The 17998-nt window shown below is 36.6% G+C and overlaps 1 protein-coding gene and 1 long non-coding RNA gene across 2 annotated transcripts in view; one reads left to right on the top strand and one right to left on the bottom strand.

Annotated features, from left to right (window-relative positions):
- Window positions 1–17998, top strand: part of Brip1os (BRCA1 interacting protein C-terminal helicase 1, opposite strand) — a 103084-nt gene that overhangs the window by 70967 nt on the left and 14119 nt on the right. The window contains exons 3-5 of the long non-coding RNA NR_130959.1: window positions 11813–11909; window positions 12744–12945; window positions 14115–14581. This is a non-coding gene — a long non-coding RNA (BRCA1 interacting protein C-terminal helicase 1, opposite strand). The remainder of the gene's footprint in view (window positions 1–11812; window positions 11910–12743; window positions 12946–14114; window positions 14582–17998) is intronic.
- Med13 (mediator complex subunit 13) overlaps window positions 1–17998 on the bottom strand; it is a 90564-nt gene that overhangs the window by 5294 nt on the left and 67272 nt on the right. Inside the window, exons 18-29 of the mRNA NM_001080931.2 lie at window positions 16607–16830; window positions 15765–15954; window positions 14108–14564; window positions 12787–13006; window positions 11425–11616; window positions 10874–11097; window positions 7267–7409; window positions 6438–6596; window positions 6144–6329; window positions 4494–4642; window positions 3048–3221; window positions 137–237 (exon numbers count right to left, since the gene is read on the bottom strand). Coding sequence (NP_001074400.1) covers window positions 137–237; window positions 3048–3221; window positions 4494–4642; window positions 6144–6329; window positions 6438–6596; window positions 7267–7409; window positions 10874–11097; window positions 11425–11616; window positions 12787–13006; window positions 14108–14564; window positions 15765–15954; window positions 16607–16830 — 2419 coding nt within the window. The remainder of the gene's footprint in view (window positions 1–136; window positions 238–3047; window positions 3222–4493; window positions 4643–6143; window positions 6330–6437; window positions 6597–7266; window positions 7410–10873; window positions 11098–11424; window positions 11617–12786; window positions 13007–14107; window positions 14565–15764; window positions 15955–16606; window positions 16831–17998) is intronic.

Genomic DNA, 17998 nt, shown 5'->3' on the forward strand with positions numbered 1-17998 from the left:
TGGGGTGGGGAATCACCCAATGATTCAAAAATAAAACGCTGTGAACTCTTACCCAAAAGAATAAATATATCTCATAATAACCATTCTCTTTTACCCAAGTTGAAACAGAGAACCCTTAGCATCATGGGAGCTATACCTGAGGACATCTGAAGTCTGATTTGAGTCCAGTGGGTGGGAGTGTTTGCTGTGAAGCAGCTCGTCAGATTGCACTGAAGGCACGTGGAGGTGCAAAGAGGCCTACAAAGGAAGGGAGGGACGCAGTCAGCCACAGAGGGAAAGCAACATTTCATTTCACTGTGTTCTCCTAATGTATTATCCTGATGAAACTGATCTTATGACAGTGTTATCTGTGGGAGCAACTATAAAAAATTCATGGTTTTGATGGAAACTTTAAGGTGTAAAACTTACATCGTGTCTCTCTACAATTTTTACTTTAGCCTTACTTTTAAAAATCGTATAGCAATCCTTAAAAACAAGCTTTACAATTATCTTCTAAATATAATCTGCCCAAGTCTATAAAGCAAATGATTAAGGAAACACTGAACCCATAGGCCTGAAGTGTACCCTGTCCCTGGGTTGAACAAAATTGAGACCACACAGTCACACTTGGGACCTAAGTGCTATAAAAATAAATGAATAAAATAAAATAAAATGTCAAAGGAGTAATCCTGCACATTTATTTTATTTATTTATTTATTTTTGCAAAGCTGGAAATTTAACAAAATTGCCTCTGGATGAACACTTAACAATCAATACAATGCACACATGACTCCTTGTGCAATACATTAATTATCAGAGGCATATAAACGACAGCACGCACATTTACAGATAGCAATGAGCAGAAGAAATGTGGTACTATTTTTCACATTTCAATTAAGTAAAATTAATCATCTAGTATGTAAGTCGTATAGTAGTATTAATGTCATGCTACAGTGGGGGTGCTCATCGCAGACAATCCTTCAACCAAGTTTTCTACACTCTTTAAAGGTGCTTCTTTATACCCATATGCATTCTCCATCATGACTGCATATATGTATGAGCTCATATAAAGTACATACAAAAATATAGCCAACAATACTTATGTTTGAACTGTTTATAAATTCTGGATTTATGAATCTTAAGTAAGTCTCACTTGGCCAACCACTACAAAGTAAATGAATGCTGGTTTAATTCTTATAATAAAAATTATTTTTAACCATCTAAAACCCACTGATTTCTCAAGTAAAAAAGAAATATATGATGTGGTTTTATTGACTACAGTACAGAACTAAAATGGGATACATGAAAAAAATAAAAGGTGAACAAAGTTACGTTAAGTCATGCCTTACCTGGGGTTCAGGAGTCCTAATCGTGTTACACTGTATCTGAGGGTGAATGCTCACTTTACACTATCCTCTCTGTAAATAAATATTGAGTAGAAAACAATCTGGATAGTCCCTTGGACTTTTCATAAAAGTGTTTACTAACAAAAGTGTGCCCTGAAACACTAAGGTCATGAACTACAAATAGGTATTATACTAAATTTGGAAAATGCTGGGTAAGCAAAGTTATTTACTGCTATTATAAGAACTTTAGTGTACATACAGGTTCTGTGACTGTAAGTGGGCAGCACTTCCCAAAGGACCAAGGAACTCTGCTTAGTGGAGATTCCATCCTACTATTCTGCAGAAAGCCCCTTGAGAAGATGTTCATGTAAATGAGATTTACAACAGACCAATGAATATCTCAGAGAAGAATAAAAGTCACAGGATAAACTATAATTTTTATTAATAGGCAATTCAAGGGCAGGGAGAGCTCAGAGCACTTGCCTAGCATAGTTAATTCACATTAAGAGAAGGGGAAAATTACTCAGATTATTAACGACAGTTAATAGTCTTTATAAGTGTGCGACAGAAGCCCATTGTTTAATCGCAAGTAGCTTTCACAGAATGGGATATATATCCAGGGTATCAAAAAAATAGAAAATATAATCTCAAGAAATTAAAGTGTTACCATCTGACCTGAAACATGAAGAGCCCACTTACAGTGGTTTCTACATAGTGAGAGTCAGGTCTTCATTTATTATTTTGTACTGGTAGTAGCAACTTTAACAATAATCACACAGGGCTTTCATGACTCATTTTACTTCACCATCTGATAATTTAGACTATAAAATGAAGGTTAAAAAAATAAGTATCTATAGGTCTAAGATTCTCACTTCCTAAAACCCGCTCAGCAGCTTATGTTTTGAGAAGGTCTAGCTCTGTCCCACTGGCTCACTCAGAACTCATTGTAAACCAAGCTGGCCTTCAACTCCTGGGTAAACTTCTTGCTTATGCCTCCCAAGTCACCATGCCCAACCTACTCAACTAGTTGTTTATATGCTTTTTTCTATGACAGAAGTCTCACTACGTATCCCTGGCTGGCCTGGAACTCTCTATGTATACCAGAATAGCCTCAAGCTTACAGAAATCTTGCTGCCTCTGGTTCCTGGATGCTGGGATTAAAAGCATGAGCTATCACACTCATCCTACTCAAAAGTAATTTATACAAAGGAAACTTTTTAGAGTAGGTAAATTAAACTAAAACCAAGAATTACAAAGTTGCTAAATTTTTTAATCTTCAAAATAATAAAATAGGAGTTTAGTATGAGTCCATTCAAATAACAAAGACTCAGGCTTTAATCTTGATGTCTACTACAAAGTTATGACTTTAGATGAATGAGTTTCCAAAGTTACAATATATTTAGATGGAAGATAAGAACACAAAGAGACAGGGCAGTGTTTCTAGGCTCTCAGCTTCTGTACTACAATGAAAATACAACTTAAAACCAAAAGTTCCAGGAGCCTTAAGAATAACAGTCAATCTTCATATAAATTTTTTATAATTATGTGTTTCATATTAAGTAATTCTCTTTATGACACCATTTACAGAAATATACACAACAAAGCATAAACGAACTTGGAATTCAAATGAGCTATAAAACTTTAAAATGCTACTTTAGTAATTATTAGAACTAAAAACTATCTACTAGGATTCGTTAGGAATTGGCACAGAAATACTAATACCTTAAGAAAAAGGGGGCATTGATATTGTGCTTGAGGGCATGCTGACCAGAACCAGTCAGGTAATGGACCCGCTTTGGCAGTTGATACAAAGTATCCAAGGGCCAATGGTTGTTGAAGAATATTAGTTACTTCATCATGCGATTCTGTTGAAAGTAGCCGATCAGTACCCTGACCCTTAAAAAGACAAGAGTATTATTAGTTCATTTAATACATCTCTAGACAACAAATATAAATACAAATGCTTACAACAATTAATAATTTCATATTACTATCTCAATAAACCACATAAAATACTAAAAATTAAATGGTTATTTACTTAAGAGTCTCAATTAGTACTACATCTAACCTGGTGACAGGCCAATAATATCTACTACTCAGAGCTAAAGCAGGAGGATAAAAAGAAGTTAAAGGCCCGTGTAGGCTACAACGTTCAAGGTTAGTCTGGACAACTCTCAGCTAGACCATCTCAAAAGAAAAAAAGAGGGCTGAGGATCTAGGTTCACGGGAGCATACCTGTCTAACATATGTGACATTTAAATTTAATTCCAAGCCTAATAACTAAATGTAGTAATATCATAAAAGCAGTGTGTTACAAAAACTGTGAGACAAAATGAGTATGCCTCAGGTTGAACTGAGTACAAAATACAAATGGTTCAATATAGCTGCCACTTATGTCCTAATACTTATTCAACTAATTCCTTGCCCCAATTCAAAAGGCAGATTCCATTCTCTGTTCCCATAGCACTATCTATAAAATGCCATTAATTTCAACAGTGTTTTGGAAGACATTATAATACCACAGACTTTTATTCATTCCCTTTGAATTGGCCAACAAATTTCTCAGCATTTACTTTAAGAAAACAGATAAAAGAAAAATAAAATGCATAATAAAAATATTCATTACATCAGTACCTCAAGCACCATAAACCCTTCTACTGTGATAAGACAGGAGAAACAGCTTCTCCCCCAACGTTTTTATCAGTTCTTTGAGAATTTCATATAATGTGTTTTGATCATAAAATTAGTGGTACTTCTAATGTTTAAAAAAAAAGCAAGAATTTTGAAGAACCAGACATTGGTGGAATCCCAGCACACAGGAGGCTCTCAAGTTAGGAGCCACCCCAAGCTGTATACAAAGACTCCAACTCAAAAAAAAAACAAAAAAACAAAACAAAAAAAAACACAAAAAACACACAGGAAAAAGGCCACGGACAACACATGCCTGAGACCGCAACACTTCTGAGGTAGAAGCAGGAAGATCATTGCACAACAAAAGTTTTAATGACTAAATAAGAGTACATGAGCTCAACTGATATTCACCTCTTGCTAATTTCAAAGGGAAAGTTTTTAATTTCATATACTAATCCCTGGATGGATTGATGGATGAATGGATTGACAGATGGCATTTCCATACACTGAAACGTTTTTTTTTTTTAACAAAATTACCTTGCCAGCATCACCTCCATGGGGGTAATGAGAGCCTGGAGAATGTACAGGAGATGCAGTTGGAGATGCAGGAAGGATATTAATGATATCAGGATCAAGATCATCTCCTGTGTCTAATAAATCAAAGATACCCATTCCGTCTGCTCCATCTGTACAGGGAAAAGAAATTAATATTCTATTTTCTGTATACTGTGATTATTGACATTAAAGTACTAAAATAAATTTTAACCAAAATGAGACAGGCAAGGGATGATTGCTCATGCCCATAGTCCTACGACATAGAAGGCTGGGTGATCAGGATTGTTATGAGTAAGGCCAACCTGCAAAGTAAGCTCTAGGTAAGTCAGCCTGGGCTTTACAACAGTCAGGGCATGTTGGCACATGCTCTTAATCTCAGCACTCAGAGGCAAAGGGGGAAGGATTATTGTGAGCTCCAGGCTAGTCAGTGCTACATAGTGAGACCCTGCCTCAAAAACAAAATCAACCAAAAAATATCTTAAAGCAAAATGAGTTAATGAGACTAGTATTTCCTGAGCATCAATCATGCGCAAGTATTGTGCCACTAGCCACAGAAAGAGTTTTGCGATTGCGGTCAATCTAAAGAGACCTATATGGAGATTATGCTGCACTTTCCAATGGGCCCTATAATCATAGAAGTCATTTTCTTTTTTCTTAAATGTGGTCCCACAGATTGACCCAAGGGCCATACAAACAACAGGTAAGCATTATACCACTGAGTTAACCCCAGCTCTAATATGAAGTACTAATATGAAGTACTAATATGAAGTACTAATATGTACTAATATGAAGGAAAGAGAAGAGTGGCCTACAAAGGAAGTACTGCTGTCATTCAAAATGGAGAGAAAGGCCAAAGGTCAAAACCTACAGTGGCCTCTAGGAGCTGGCAAAGGCAAGGAAACAGGCTAACTGAGAGGCTAACTGAGAGGGATCAGTAAGAAACCCTGCCTCACGAGAATGACTTTGAGAGCATTACAATGGAACAAACTCCTGCTTTCTTAAGCCACTGCGTTAATAATGTTATAAAAGCAACCAGTAAAAAGCAAAGATAGCAAGGAATGCAAACATGTTTTAAAGGGCACTGTTCTCTAAAAAAGCAAAACACTCAAGTTATTACATAATAAAAGAACAAAATGATGACATATGCCAGGTGCTGGTGACACACAACCTTAATCCCAGCATGTGGGAGGCAGAGACAGGAGGATCTCCGAGTTTGAGGCCAGCCTGGTCTAAAGAGTGAGTTCCAGGACAGCCAGGGACACACAAAGAAACCCTGCCTTGAAAAACAAAATGATTATTATCATTATTATTATTATTATTATTATTATTATTATTATTAAAATATATGTGGATCCGTGAAGACCTAATTTTTTAAAAAAAAAACAGTTTCAAGTAACAATGAGTACTATTTTTTTTCCTCTTCTACTAAACACAACCTAAAAGGTTCACTAAATTACATTTATATTCTAGTAGATGATATAAAGCCGTATTATAGCAAACAGATATATAAAGAATGGCTAGGGATATAGCTCAAGACCACACCTGGGCAAGTACTAGGCCAAACAGGGCTGTATAGAAAGACCATGATTTCAAAGCAAATTAGATTAAAAATTTAAGGTTCAATTAACTTACCATTGTTGGGATTGAAAGCTAAATCCAAATTTTCAGTGGTGTAAGTAGCTGAAGCTACTTGCACAGAAGCAGAAGTAGGGAACACAAGTATATGAGTACAGGATGTATCTTGTGGGGTATTTAGCTGAGGCGTCTGCATATTTAGAGTGGTACTTCTTCCAAAAACAGAACCAGTTGACACAGAATCTAAAGAGAAATGCATTTTCCTTTTTTGTAAGTGCAGAATTTTATGTAACAGTTAAGTTAAACGCGTACAATGATAATTAAATCTGACATACACTGAACATAACTAACCTGGCATGATAACAAAAGAACCTTGGGGTTCCATTGCAACCAAACAAGCACTAAGGATACTTGGAGAGTCTGCAGCAGATATGCCACACATCCTACACATGTCTTTGAGCCTTTTGCTTAGAGATTGCAAGTTTCGACGACTCAGCAAACAACTCCAATCTGTGGATATCAATAGGGAAGGACAGTACTTAAAGTTACTGCTCTGTTATGAGACTGACGATGAAAGAGAAATAGATAACAGCTTTTAAATTAGTGTATTTCTTCTAATATAGAGGTCATCATAAATAAGTTAAAACTCTTATGCCTGATGGCTTACTTTCAGAATGAAGTCAGTGTATATGTCTGTGTATATGTATAAAATGTATTATATAATTATATATGATTATATATTTATAAAATTGTTACATATACTTGTATAATACATAATAGATACTAGTTATACCTGTTGTATTATATATATATATATATATATATATATATATATATATATATATATATATATGGTTCCTTGTTTAAAACAAAAACTTTTACTGACAATTCTAGCATTTGAAGCCTTATTTTCATATGTACGAGTATTTTGCCTGCATGTATACCTGTACACCACCCGTGTACAGGGCTTGTAGAGGCTAGAAGAGGGCATCAAATCCGGTGAAGTTTGAGTTATAGACAGTTGTGAGGCACTAGGTGAGCACTAGACAGCAAACCCACATCCTCTAGGAAGTACTGAGCCTTTTAGCATTTTATTCACGTTATTTAATGTGCTCTGAACCAAATATACATCAACATAAAACAAAGTTAAAAAAGAAAAACAGATAAAAGCATAATCCACCTTTCAACTCTCCATGTCCAATCCTTCCCAGGCGACCAATCACAACTCTCCATGGTAAAGAGCTCATCTGAACAAGTCCCAAGCACCACTCCCACAGTTTCTGTAGACCAAATCTTCTAGCAGAACCCTTTTTCCGACGGGCCCTATTGAATGAAATGGTTGTAAGTATTTCAAAAATTCACATGATGAAATTCACATATGAAATCAAATGTGTGACCAACTGGTTCATCCACTTTACTTTATTCTGTTTTACAGACGCGGCAGAGCTTGTGGATGATAGGCATACACTTCCAATTCCTTGTCCTTTGCTTAATTTTAATGCCTCAAACCTTTACAAAAATAAATCCCAAAGATTTACCACTCAAAGTCCTAAGTTTATGATATGGCATCTCTTTATGTTTTGTGCAAGCCGGTTTTGAATTCCTAAATTCAAATCATCCACCCTAATGTTTTAGCTTTAGTTGCAGGAAGCATAGATGTATGATGTCATATTCGGGCTGAAGTTTATGGATTGTTTTGTTGTTCGTGACCTGAAGAAACAGTTAATTAGTTAGCATGCTTTCCTTGCAAGCATTAGGACCTGAGTTACCTTCCCAGCACCTAAGAGAACAAATGTGTAGCTTTAATCTCAACCTGGAGATGCAGACAGAGACACAGAGCTCAACCCCTGGCCTTACTACCCAGTCGGCCTGTGCTTCCAAAGTCCACACTAGAGACCGTTAAAGAGGAGGAAAGCTTCTGAAAAGTAACAGTGAAGGTTGTCCTTTGACTTTCACAAACATGCATAAAGAACTTTTTAAAATATAGTTTGATATACACTTAGCCTAATAGAATTTTTTTTCAAAGTTTACCTACGAAAAGCCTAAATTTACCATAAATCCTGTCTATTCTACCCAAAGCTTTTGTTTTATAAAGTTGAGTACACTTCAAGCTTTACAAACTATCAGCAACCATCACTACTGAAAGCTGCTTCCTGAGCAGTGCCATGGGGAAGAACTGAAAACATGACTTGTTGTCCAATTCTGGCCAACGATTTGCACTAAAGCAATCTCCATACCTTAGAAGGGAGAGAATGTCCAACACAAACCACATTTCTCACACCTAATAACATTGTTGCATGTTTTCTGATACAGGTTGCTTCATTAGGTAGGCAAGCTTGTAACACAACCACTTTCCAAATGAGAAACAACAGCTAACATTTGCTAGCATGTACTCTGTTACAAATATACAGCCTAAGGCGGATTTGTGAGTTCGAGGCCAGCCTGGTCTACAAAGTGAGTTCCAGGACAGCCAGGGCTATGCTGAGAAACCCTGTCTCGAAAAACCAAAAAAAAAAAAACCCCACAAATAAACAGCCTAGGTGGTGTACACACAACATTCATTTCATAGTAACACACCGATGAAGCAGAGACAACTACTCTACAGACACTGCAGATCAATAAGCTATTGCTCAGCTGCCTGATTTTCACAATATCATATAAACTGTTAGAAACCAGGAAGGGGTGGTAATTGAAAACAGGCCTAATTATATCTTATAATAACTATTATTATTACATTTTAATTTATTTTGTGTAGGGATATACATTCCATGGCATGGGGACAAAGATCAGAGGATAACTTTTGGGAGTTGGCTCTCTTCATCATGTGGGTAATGGGGTAATTTATGTTGTTAGGCTTAGAGGCAAGCATCTTTACCCACTGATTAACCTTGCCTACCAATATAATTCTTTGTTGTTTTCTGGTTTTGGTTTTGGTTTTGGTTTTTCGAGACAGGGTTTCTCTGTATAGCCCTGGCTGTCCTGGAACTCACTTTGTAGACCAGGCTGGCCTCGAACTCAGAAATCCACCTGCCTCTGCCTCCCAAGTGATGGAATTAAAGGCGCACACCACCACTGCCTGGCTTACCAATATAATTCTTAATCTTTGTTTCTGTTTCTACTTTGTTGGAAGGATTTACTTTATTTTATACGTGTTTTGCTTACATGTATGTATGTGTACCGTGGGTGTACCTGGTGCCCAGACAGCAGAAGAAAAGACTAGATTCCTTGAAACTACAGTTATAACAGATTGTGAGCCACAATGTGGGTGCTGGGAATGGAATGCAATCCTCTACAAGAATAGCCAATAATTCTAAATGCTGTCTCTCCTACCCCCATTTCTACCTTTTGAGTAAGGAAATAAAATGGTAACCTAAGCCTGACAGTGGTGGTATCTGTTCTCTTCCTTCACAGAGAAGCATACTATTTCCAAATTATCTCATGACTAATGCAACTATCTCACTCAAAAATGTATTTAAAGAAAATTAGTTTTGAGCCAGGTATTGACAGTGTACACCTTTAATCCAGCACTTGAGAGGCAGAGGCAGGTGGATCCCTGTGAGTTCAAGGCTAGCCTGGTCTACATAGCACATTCCAGGACATCCAAGGCTACATAAAAAAACCCTGTCTCAAAAAACAAAAAACAAACAAAAAAATTATATTTTTAAAAACACCTCCAGGAGTGGTGGTGCATGTCTTTAATCTGAGCAGAGGTAGTGACTGACAAAACTCTATGAGTTCAAGGCCCGTCTGGTCTACAAAGGGAGTTCTAAGATAGCCAGGGCAGTTATACTGACCCAGCCTTTCAATAAAAAGAGAGAAAGGGAGGGAGGGAGGTTGGTTGCTGACCCTCCCCTGCCAAGGTTATATGAAGTAGATTGCTTCTCCTGTGTTACTTTGTAAACAGTTATAAAGTAGAGCCTAAATAGGAAAATAATGCCTGTATTCTCCCAGACAGATAGGTAGGTTAGGTAGGTAGGTAGATAGATCACTATTGTAGAATTTATGCTATAAGCAGTTAAATATGTATTTATGTTTTGGGTTTTTGTTCTTTTTTAAATAGCCCTGGCTAACTCAGTGATCTGCCTGCCTAGGCCTCCAAAATACTGAAATTAAAAGTGCACTCTTCCACCCTCATCTTACAAGATCCACTTTTATGAGTAGAAGAGCTTTCTAAGTTAATGTTTAAAAAACTGTATTTGATTCATATTATTTCTTAACTATATGTACTGGGAAGAGGGGTAAATGTGGACATGAGTGCAAGTACCTATGGAAGCCAGAGTTAACAGGAGTTATAAGCCACCAGATGTGTATGTCAAGAAACAAGTCCAGCCCTCTAGGAAGATGAACAAATAACTCTTAACTGCCAGGCCCTAAAGTTTCAAACTCTTTATCCAAAATTATTGTCACAAGCATTACAACATAAAAGTTAAGGACCTTAATCTTTTTTCTCTGTGTAACAGATTAGCAAGGAGAAGAAGCGTTTGTTTTTGAGAGATTATCTTACTATGTAGTCCTGACTGGCCTCCAACTCAGAGAGTCACTTGTTTCCACCTTTCAAGAGCTGAGATTAAAAGACATGTGCCTGTCCAATTTTTTTTTAATTATCTCAATTATACATTATAAGCAGTAACTATAAAATGTAGATAAAAAGTATACCCAGAACCTCAACAATTAATATCATAATATATATAAACTTCAAATGGTTACTTATTTACTATGAAACAGTATGTTTGTGGACATCTAATAACATTCTAAATTGGGATAAGCATGTTTAAGGAAATAAGTACCTATTTGGAACATCGATGTTAATGATACATGTTTCTAGGAGTTCTCCATATAGATCTGTGCAAGATGCAAGAATCCACCTTTGATCATGTGATAAACAGTAGCCCACAAAAAGAACATTGTATTTCTGTCCAGCTTCTCCAAAGGTCTCTCCTAGCTCTGTTTGTTTGTCCTTCACCGGAGCCAGAATAAAAGGTGGTGTATAAAGTCGAATACACTCTGGTCTCTGTAAAATAAAACATGAAAGTACTATAGAATTATGCAATCTTAGGAAAATATTTACTATTTACCCAATTATAACTAGAAATTAGACTAAAACAAAATTTTGGTTTGGTTTGGTTTTTGGAGACAGGGTTTCTCTATGTAACCCTGGCTGTCCTGAACTTGCTCTGTAGACCAGATTGGCCTCAAACTCAGAGATTTGTTTGTCTCTGCCTCCCAGAGTGCTGGTATTAAAGGAGCATACTGCCAGTGACCAGCCATTTAGTTATATATAAAATTTGAAAATGTAAGTCACCATGATAGCTTCGTTCATATGAAACATAGCACTTACATCAGGACTTTTAAGAGCAGTTTCCATAGCTAAGCCTGGACCAAACCCAGTCAGTGTTTTTACATTGGTTGATGTTGGAAGTGGTCTCCGACACTGGGTAAACACCGAAAAAGCCAAAGATTTTAAATGCTGGGAGTAGATCTGTCTGTCGTCGTGTTTCACAGGTTGTAACAGGTACTGACAAGGAACAATCTACAAAGAAAGGTGAGCATTACAAACATTAACAGAGCAACTTGCAACAGTAAGAGAAATTCCTCAGATAAACGTGAGCAACATCTAATGGAAAGATACTGGTTTCTATCACACAGTGTTTTTAATTTGTATGGTATATGCACGAGTGTTCTGCCTGCATATACATACATACACTTATACATTATTCCCTGTGAAGCCTAGCAAGAGCACTGGGATCCTTTAGGACCAGAGTTATGGATGGCTATCAGATGCCTTATGAGTGCTAGCAACTGAATACGAGTCCTGAAAAGCAGGTGAGTGCTCTTAACCACTGAGCCCTCTCACCTGCCTGCCTCTGTAACACAGTGTGTGTGTGTATATATATATATATATATATGTGTATATATATGTATGTCCTGAACTAAAGAACTACCTAGAAATCTTTTAAAATTTCTATACATAGCAGTTATACTAATTAAATATAGTTCTCCGGGGCCTATTATAGTCTACAAATTAAAGAAATCAAAATTTCTTTAACTTTCTACTTTTACTGTGAACCTGTCTCAATTAAAATTAACACATAGAATACAGGCATTATTTTCCTATTTAGGCTATACTTTATAACTGTGCTTACAAGTAACACAGGAGAAGCAATCTACTCAATATAATCTTGGGGGTTGGAGGAGGAGGTGGTGTTAGGAGGTTAACAAACATCTTATTACATAGCCCAGGCTAGTCTGGAACTATGTACTGATGCTAGCCTGCAACTTCTGATCCTACTGCCTCAGCTTCATGGAATTAGTTAGAAACACACCACCTACAGCCAATATAATTGTATTTCTCATGATTGTAGAATGACAATCAAGGTTTTTAAAGATTTCATGTGTCTGTCTCTATGTGGGTATTCCATGTATATAACAGTACCCACAGAAAGTTGCTGATATTACAGACAGCTATGAGCCACCAGATATGAGTGGAAAGAACTAATCCTGGATCCTCTGGAAGAGCAGCAAGCACTTCACTGCTAAGCCATCTAATTAGCCCCCAGAACTATAAAGTTTATCTTTTATAAACTCTCTTAAAACTCCTATTATAATATTTAAGTGAAATCAATATAACCTGTCTTTTAACAAAATTATTTTGAACAGAGAAAAACAACTGTGAAACTCTGAAACATGAAGAAATCCTTACCTGCACAGAAACAGTGCTCTTGATATGAGGAGGAAGAGTTTGGACCATTTCCAAGAAGCATCGAAGGAGCCCCAAAGTCCATACATTAGAAGAGTTAGTGCTCTCGTCTTTATTTTCATATGTAAAAGGATCGATTATATAAACAACAATTGCAGGAGGGTAGGTAATTGCATGTGAATCACCATCTGTGGGAATCCCCACTTTATCACGATCCATTGTGCTAAAAATTGAAGTAGAAAGAGAACAATGTTGTATTATGTCTGCCTGGTACAGCACCAAAGTGAATCCTTACATCCCTCTTTTATTGGGGCAAGGCATCAGAAAACCTCTCTGATAATCAGGATACTTACACTTCACACCATATGAAATCCCTTCAAATAAGAGGCTTTGTGCATTTAAAAGAAAGAATTCTCAAGCAGCTTAACAGTAAGAGACTAAAGGTCTCTCTGACAGGCATCTCAGTAACTGGTCATGCTCAGCAGCCTGCCTAGAAACAGAGCTAGTCCAGACAGAAGCCAGGTTTTTCTGTTCAGATAATAGTCTACTTTTACCTCATATTTATGAGCGTGAATTTGTAAACAACTGCATTCTAGGAAGCAGAGAAACAATGAGCATCAGACTGTCTGATAAGGGAATTTCCCCAGGACTTTTATATAAAAACAATGAGATCCATTACCATTAGCACAATTGCTGTGCAGCGTGTAGAACTGCTTCCATACTACAGATATGGATGCAATGCTAACAATGTTAGACCTTCTCCTTATCACAAAGTGAGTCAAGGACAGAGCTGGGATTCAGAGTCTAAAGCCTCCCAAGCAGAGCTGAAGCGTACGTAGCACAGTGAAAGGCTGCATGCCTCGCACGTGCCAGCTCCAGTGAGACTCTAGCACATGCACGCAGATATACACACGCACACCCCACACACGCACACAGAGGCAGGCACACAGAGATTTTGCAACCAGTTGTGTAATATGCATAAACAATTACATCTGCTTATGACACAGCCAGACTCAATCATAGGACTATCTGGAGTTGAATAATTTTTAAGATCTAAACACCAACCCTGTGATTCTATGATGAAAAATTTAAAAACAATCTTTATTATAACTTCATACGTAAAATAATTACCATGATTAAACTAAATTCCACAGTAAGGTCACTGTTTACTTAGATAAAGAGTCGATAGATTCTGTATTTCCACAAACTTAATTTTTTTATACTTATTCATTCATTGTACATAAGGCTTCAAGCATGCTAAACACATATGCTACATACTACTTAACTATCTTTCAACCCCAAGTATCCTAATATTTAACGGTACCTTTCAGACACATCAGGATGTGGCTGAGTGGGAAGAGAAGCTGACTCCCCTGATATTCCTGCTGCCTGCAGAGATGACGACTGCTGTCCTCCTAGCTGGCCACTCTGAACCGTACTTGCTTGTGCAGACATGGATCCTGTACCACTAGTGTTCATACTGCCAAAGGGTGGAAACGAAGGCAGTTTATTTGATGATACTCCACTACTCAGACTGGAAGATGATGAAGATGAAGTTGTGGTCAAAGTTGAATTAGCTGTGGCAACTGAAGTAGATATGGGAACACCTGAAGTCATTGTCATAGTGCTACTTGCCGCAGATGCTAAGGTGGCAGATGGAGCATTAGCGTTTCCAGTATTTGTCATCTGAGGTGCAGTAACCAAAGACTGATTTGGAGGGGCAACTAAATTTGGCTGGGAGAGCAGAGAGCTGTCCAACGGCTGAGAAGCAAGATATGGACCTAAAGAACAAAAACGGGTATTTAATTCTTGATTTCACTGACTTATTTTTATTCTTCTATAGAAATAACAATGTAGCTGACACTTTTATGGCGATTATCTTCCCTTAACTGCTTTATACTAACAGTGCAGCACGAACTAACTTCCTACTCCCTCCCAGAAACTTTAAAAAAAAGAAAAAATGTTTTAAATTAATTATAAAAATAAACCCATATTTTCATTCAAATTTTAAATAGTCAGTATGAAATGTAAGAAAATTCTATTTCTTAGGCAAAATTAAATGTAAACAAAAGCTAACAAGATAGCTCGGTGATTAAGTTGACCCCCAGAAACCACAAGGCGGAAAGAGAAAACCAACCTTGCCAAGTAGTCCTGATTTCCACTGGTTCACAGTGGCATATATCCCGACACAAGTAATAAGTGTAAGAAAAAATTAGAATACATCAACAAATGTGTATAAGTATGTAGCAATTTTTCATCAAACCACTACAACTATTGTTAAATCACAAGTTGAAGAAATACTGTCTAGATTGATAGCTAACTAAAATACAAAATGGAGGGATATTATCATGAGGTTCAATTTTCAGAAATGTCTAATTAGGTTCAGTAATTTGGTATTGCATCTCTTTGGATTAAGTGTAAAAGAAGTTCACTGATATTTAAGAGTATAACAAAAAGATTTAAATAACAGCCATAGGATTAGCTACAATAAGACTTTTTTTGGTGTTGCAGAAGGTTACTTAGAAAATATTTGTATGTAAGTTATTAACAAATCAAAAAAAAATGTTTTTAAAGACAGGGTCTTACTATGTGTGTAGCCCTGTTGTCTTGAGGCCACACTGGCCTCAAACTCACAGAGATCCTGACTCTGCCTCCGGAATGCTGGGATCAATGGCAGGAAACATCAGACTCCACAGAAGCAGCAGAGAATATTTTGGAACCAATAATGACTACTTGATAGCATTCCCATATACAGAGCTAGCAGACTTTCTATGGACAGTCAGACAGTGCATACTTAAGTCTGAAACCACAGTCTTTGCCACATCTATTCAGTTCTGACTTTGCAGGACAAAAGCAGGCAGAGACAGTGTTTGAAAACATGGAGATGGCCACATGACACAAAGATTTTATTTACAAACTTAGATGGTGAACCAACCCATACTGCTCACATTGCTCTTGTAGGATGAATACAAATTTAATACCTAAATCATATCTGCAGACTTGTGCATACAGCTTCAATTTGGAAAATGCTTCATTGTTACCATCAGCTGCCTGAGAAAACCATTCTGTTACAAACTTTTCTGAAAGTTTCTTTGATGCAGTAGCTCCCACTTTCATGATCCCATCCGTCAACAATCGAGAAATAGGTCTGTGTTGGCCTAATCGACAGGACTAAAATATATATAGAAAAGGCAGAATCAGTGAATTTACCATACTATTTGGATACAGATTATAAAATCCAAGCAGAACTTGACCCATTTAAAACAAACCTTCTCACTTATAACTAACAACTGAGTTGAAAGCATGGGTAACTATGAAGACATGGTTATTTTCCTTTAGAAATTTCCAGCTGCTTTTCTTTTTCTTTTTTCTTTTTCTGGACAAAGGGTCTCAGGTAACCCAAGCCAGCCTCAAACTTGTTATATTGCTGAAGGATGAATTTCTGATCCTCCTGCCTCTCCCTCTCAAATGTTGGGATTACAAACATATACAACCACCCCTGGTAATACATTTTTTCCAAGACATAGTTCTAGCGAGTCTCCTGTTTCAGCTACCCAAATACATATGATTTACAGGTGTGCACCACCACACCCAACATACCAAAGGTTACTTTAAATGGAACACATTTATGCCCTTGGTATATCCCTCTAATACTATATTTTCCACTGTGACCCATGGAACATATACCTAACAAAGACTAGCAAAAAATGTAGCAAGAATATAATCCATTACTAAGACTACTGTCAACATCAGCATTCTTCATCAGCCCATAGAATCTCCCAGTACACTTTAAACATAAAAGTATAAATTACAAAACACTTACCTCATATATTGCAGTGAGATCTCTAAAAAAGCTTCTGGCTCCATTTAACAAAGCTTCATTCTCTGGACAGAGTACAACATAGGCTATATCTCTTTGAGATCCATAGGGTTCCAGCATAAGTTTCTCCCAGTAAGGGAGAGCAAATGGAGAAAGCACCAGAAAATCGTAATCATAACCCAACAAAAACGTGGGAATCGGCAGTGGTTCCGGAGATTCATCAGTTCCTGAGTAATAAAGAAGGCAATCAGGAGGAAGCCAATTCACGTCATCCTCTTTATTTCCAAAATTAATAAGGAAAATATTAAAGACAGAAACATGAAAAGCAAGCAATGACATATTTTCAGAATTAAAAATATCCTTAAGTGGTCACTTTAAAATATTTACTGCTATTTTACTTGAGAAGGGTTCCTGTTCTACAGCCCAGTCTGGTCGTAAACTTGTAACAATTCTCCTTTCCTCAGCCTGTAAAAGAGCTCAAATTACAGGCACGGGTACCACACCTGTCATGAATTGATTTAATTTAATAGTTAACAAATTTGTGATTGTTATGATGGAGTTACTTTATTTACTATAAAAAAAGGACTTATAAATCTATGAGATTATCATCAGATATACTATACATTATACAGAAATCAACAATACTAATTTTTTTTTTACTTAAAACTGAATTAAAGGGGTAAATGTTAAATGTTTACCACAGGTTAAATGTTCTTACGACAATATATTATTAGGAAAAAGAGACAAATTACCTTATTTTAAAATGAGTAAAGACCCAAAAAAAGGTGTTTGATCTTGTAAAAGAAAGTAACCTGAATACTAGAAAATAACTGCAGCTCTACATGCTAGGTACTGACTATACTACATGCTAGGTACTGTCTATACTACATGCTAGGTACTGTCTATACTAATTTTCACAAACACCATATATTGGCAGACACTGTTTTTAAACTCATTTTAAACATAAGAAAGAGGAATAAAAAAGGTAAACAACTTATCCAGCAACATAAAAGAAGTCACTGTAGGAATCTGAACCCAGGAAACCCACTCTCAGCCTGATAATCTACTGCAAAGTCTGGGATAGTAAATATTTCTGATTGAGTTTATATTGATACTGCTGAGTATAATTCAGCAATATAAATTTTAAACTACACATATGATTTAAGGCAAGCATAAACAAATCACTGAAAATAGTTGGAATGATGGAGTATGGGTGGGATGATGGATAATGATGGAAATACTTTTACATCTATAGATAATATGTTGGTAAAATACATACAGAAATAATTTTCAGAATTAGGTGCAGAAATAAATCTGTTCTGGTTTTGAGAAAAATGTGAAGTTTATACTAAAAAGTATCAATAACTTGAACTTTTCATAGATTATCAATTTATA

The sequence above is a fragment of the Mus musculus genome, chromosome 11, assembly GCF_000001635.26.
Source record: "Mus musculus strain C57BL/6J chromosome 11, GRCm38.p6 C57BL/6J".
Lineage (NCBI taxonomy): Eukaryota > Metazoa > Chordata > Mammalia > Rodentia > Muridae > Mus > Mus musculus.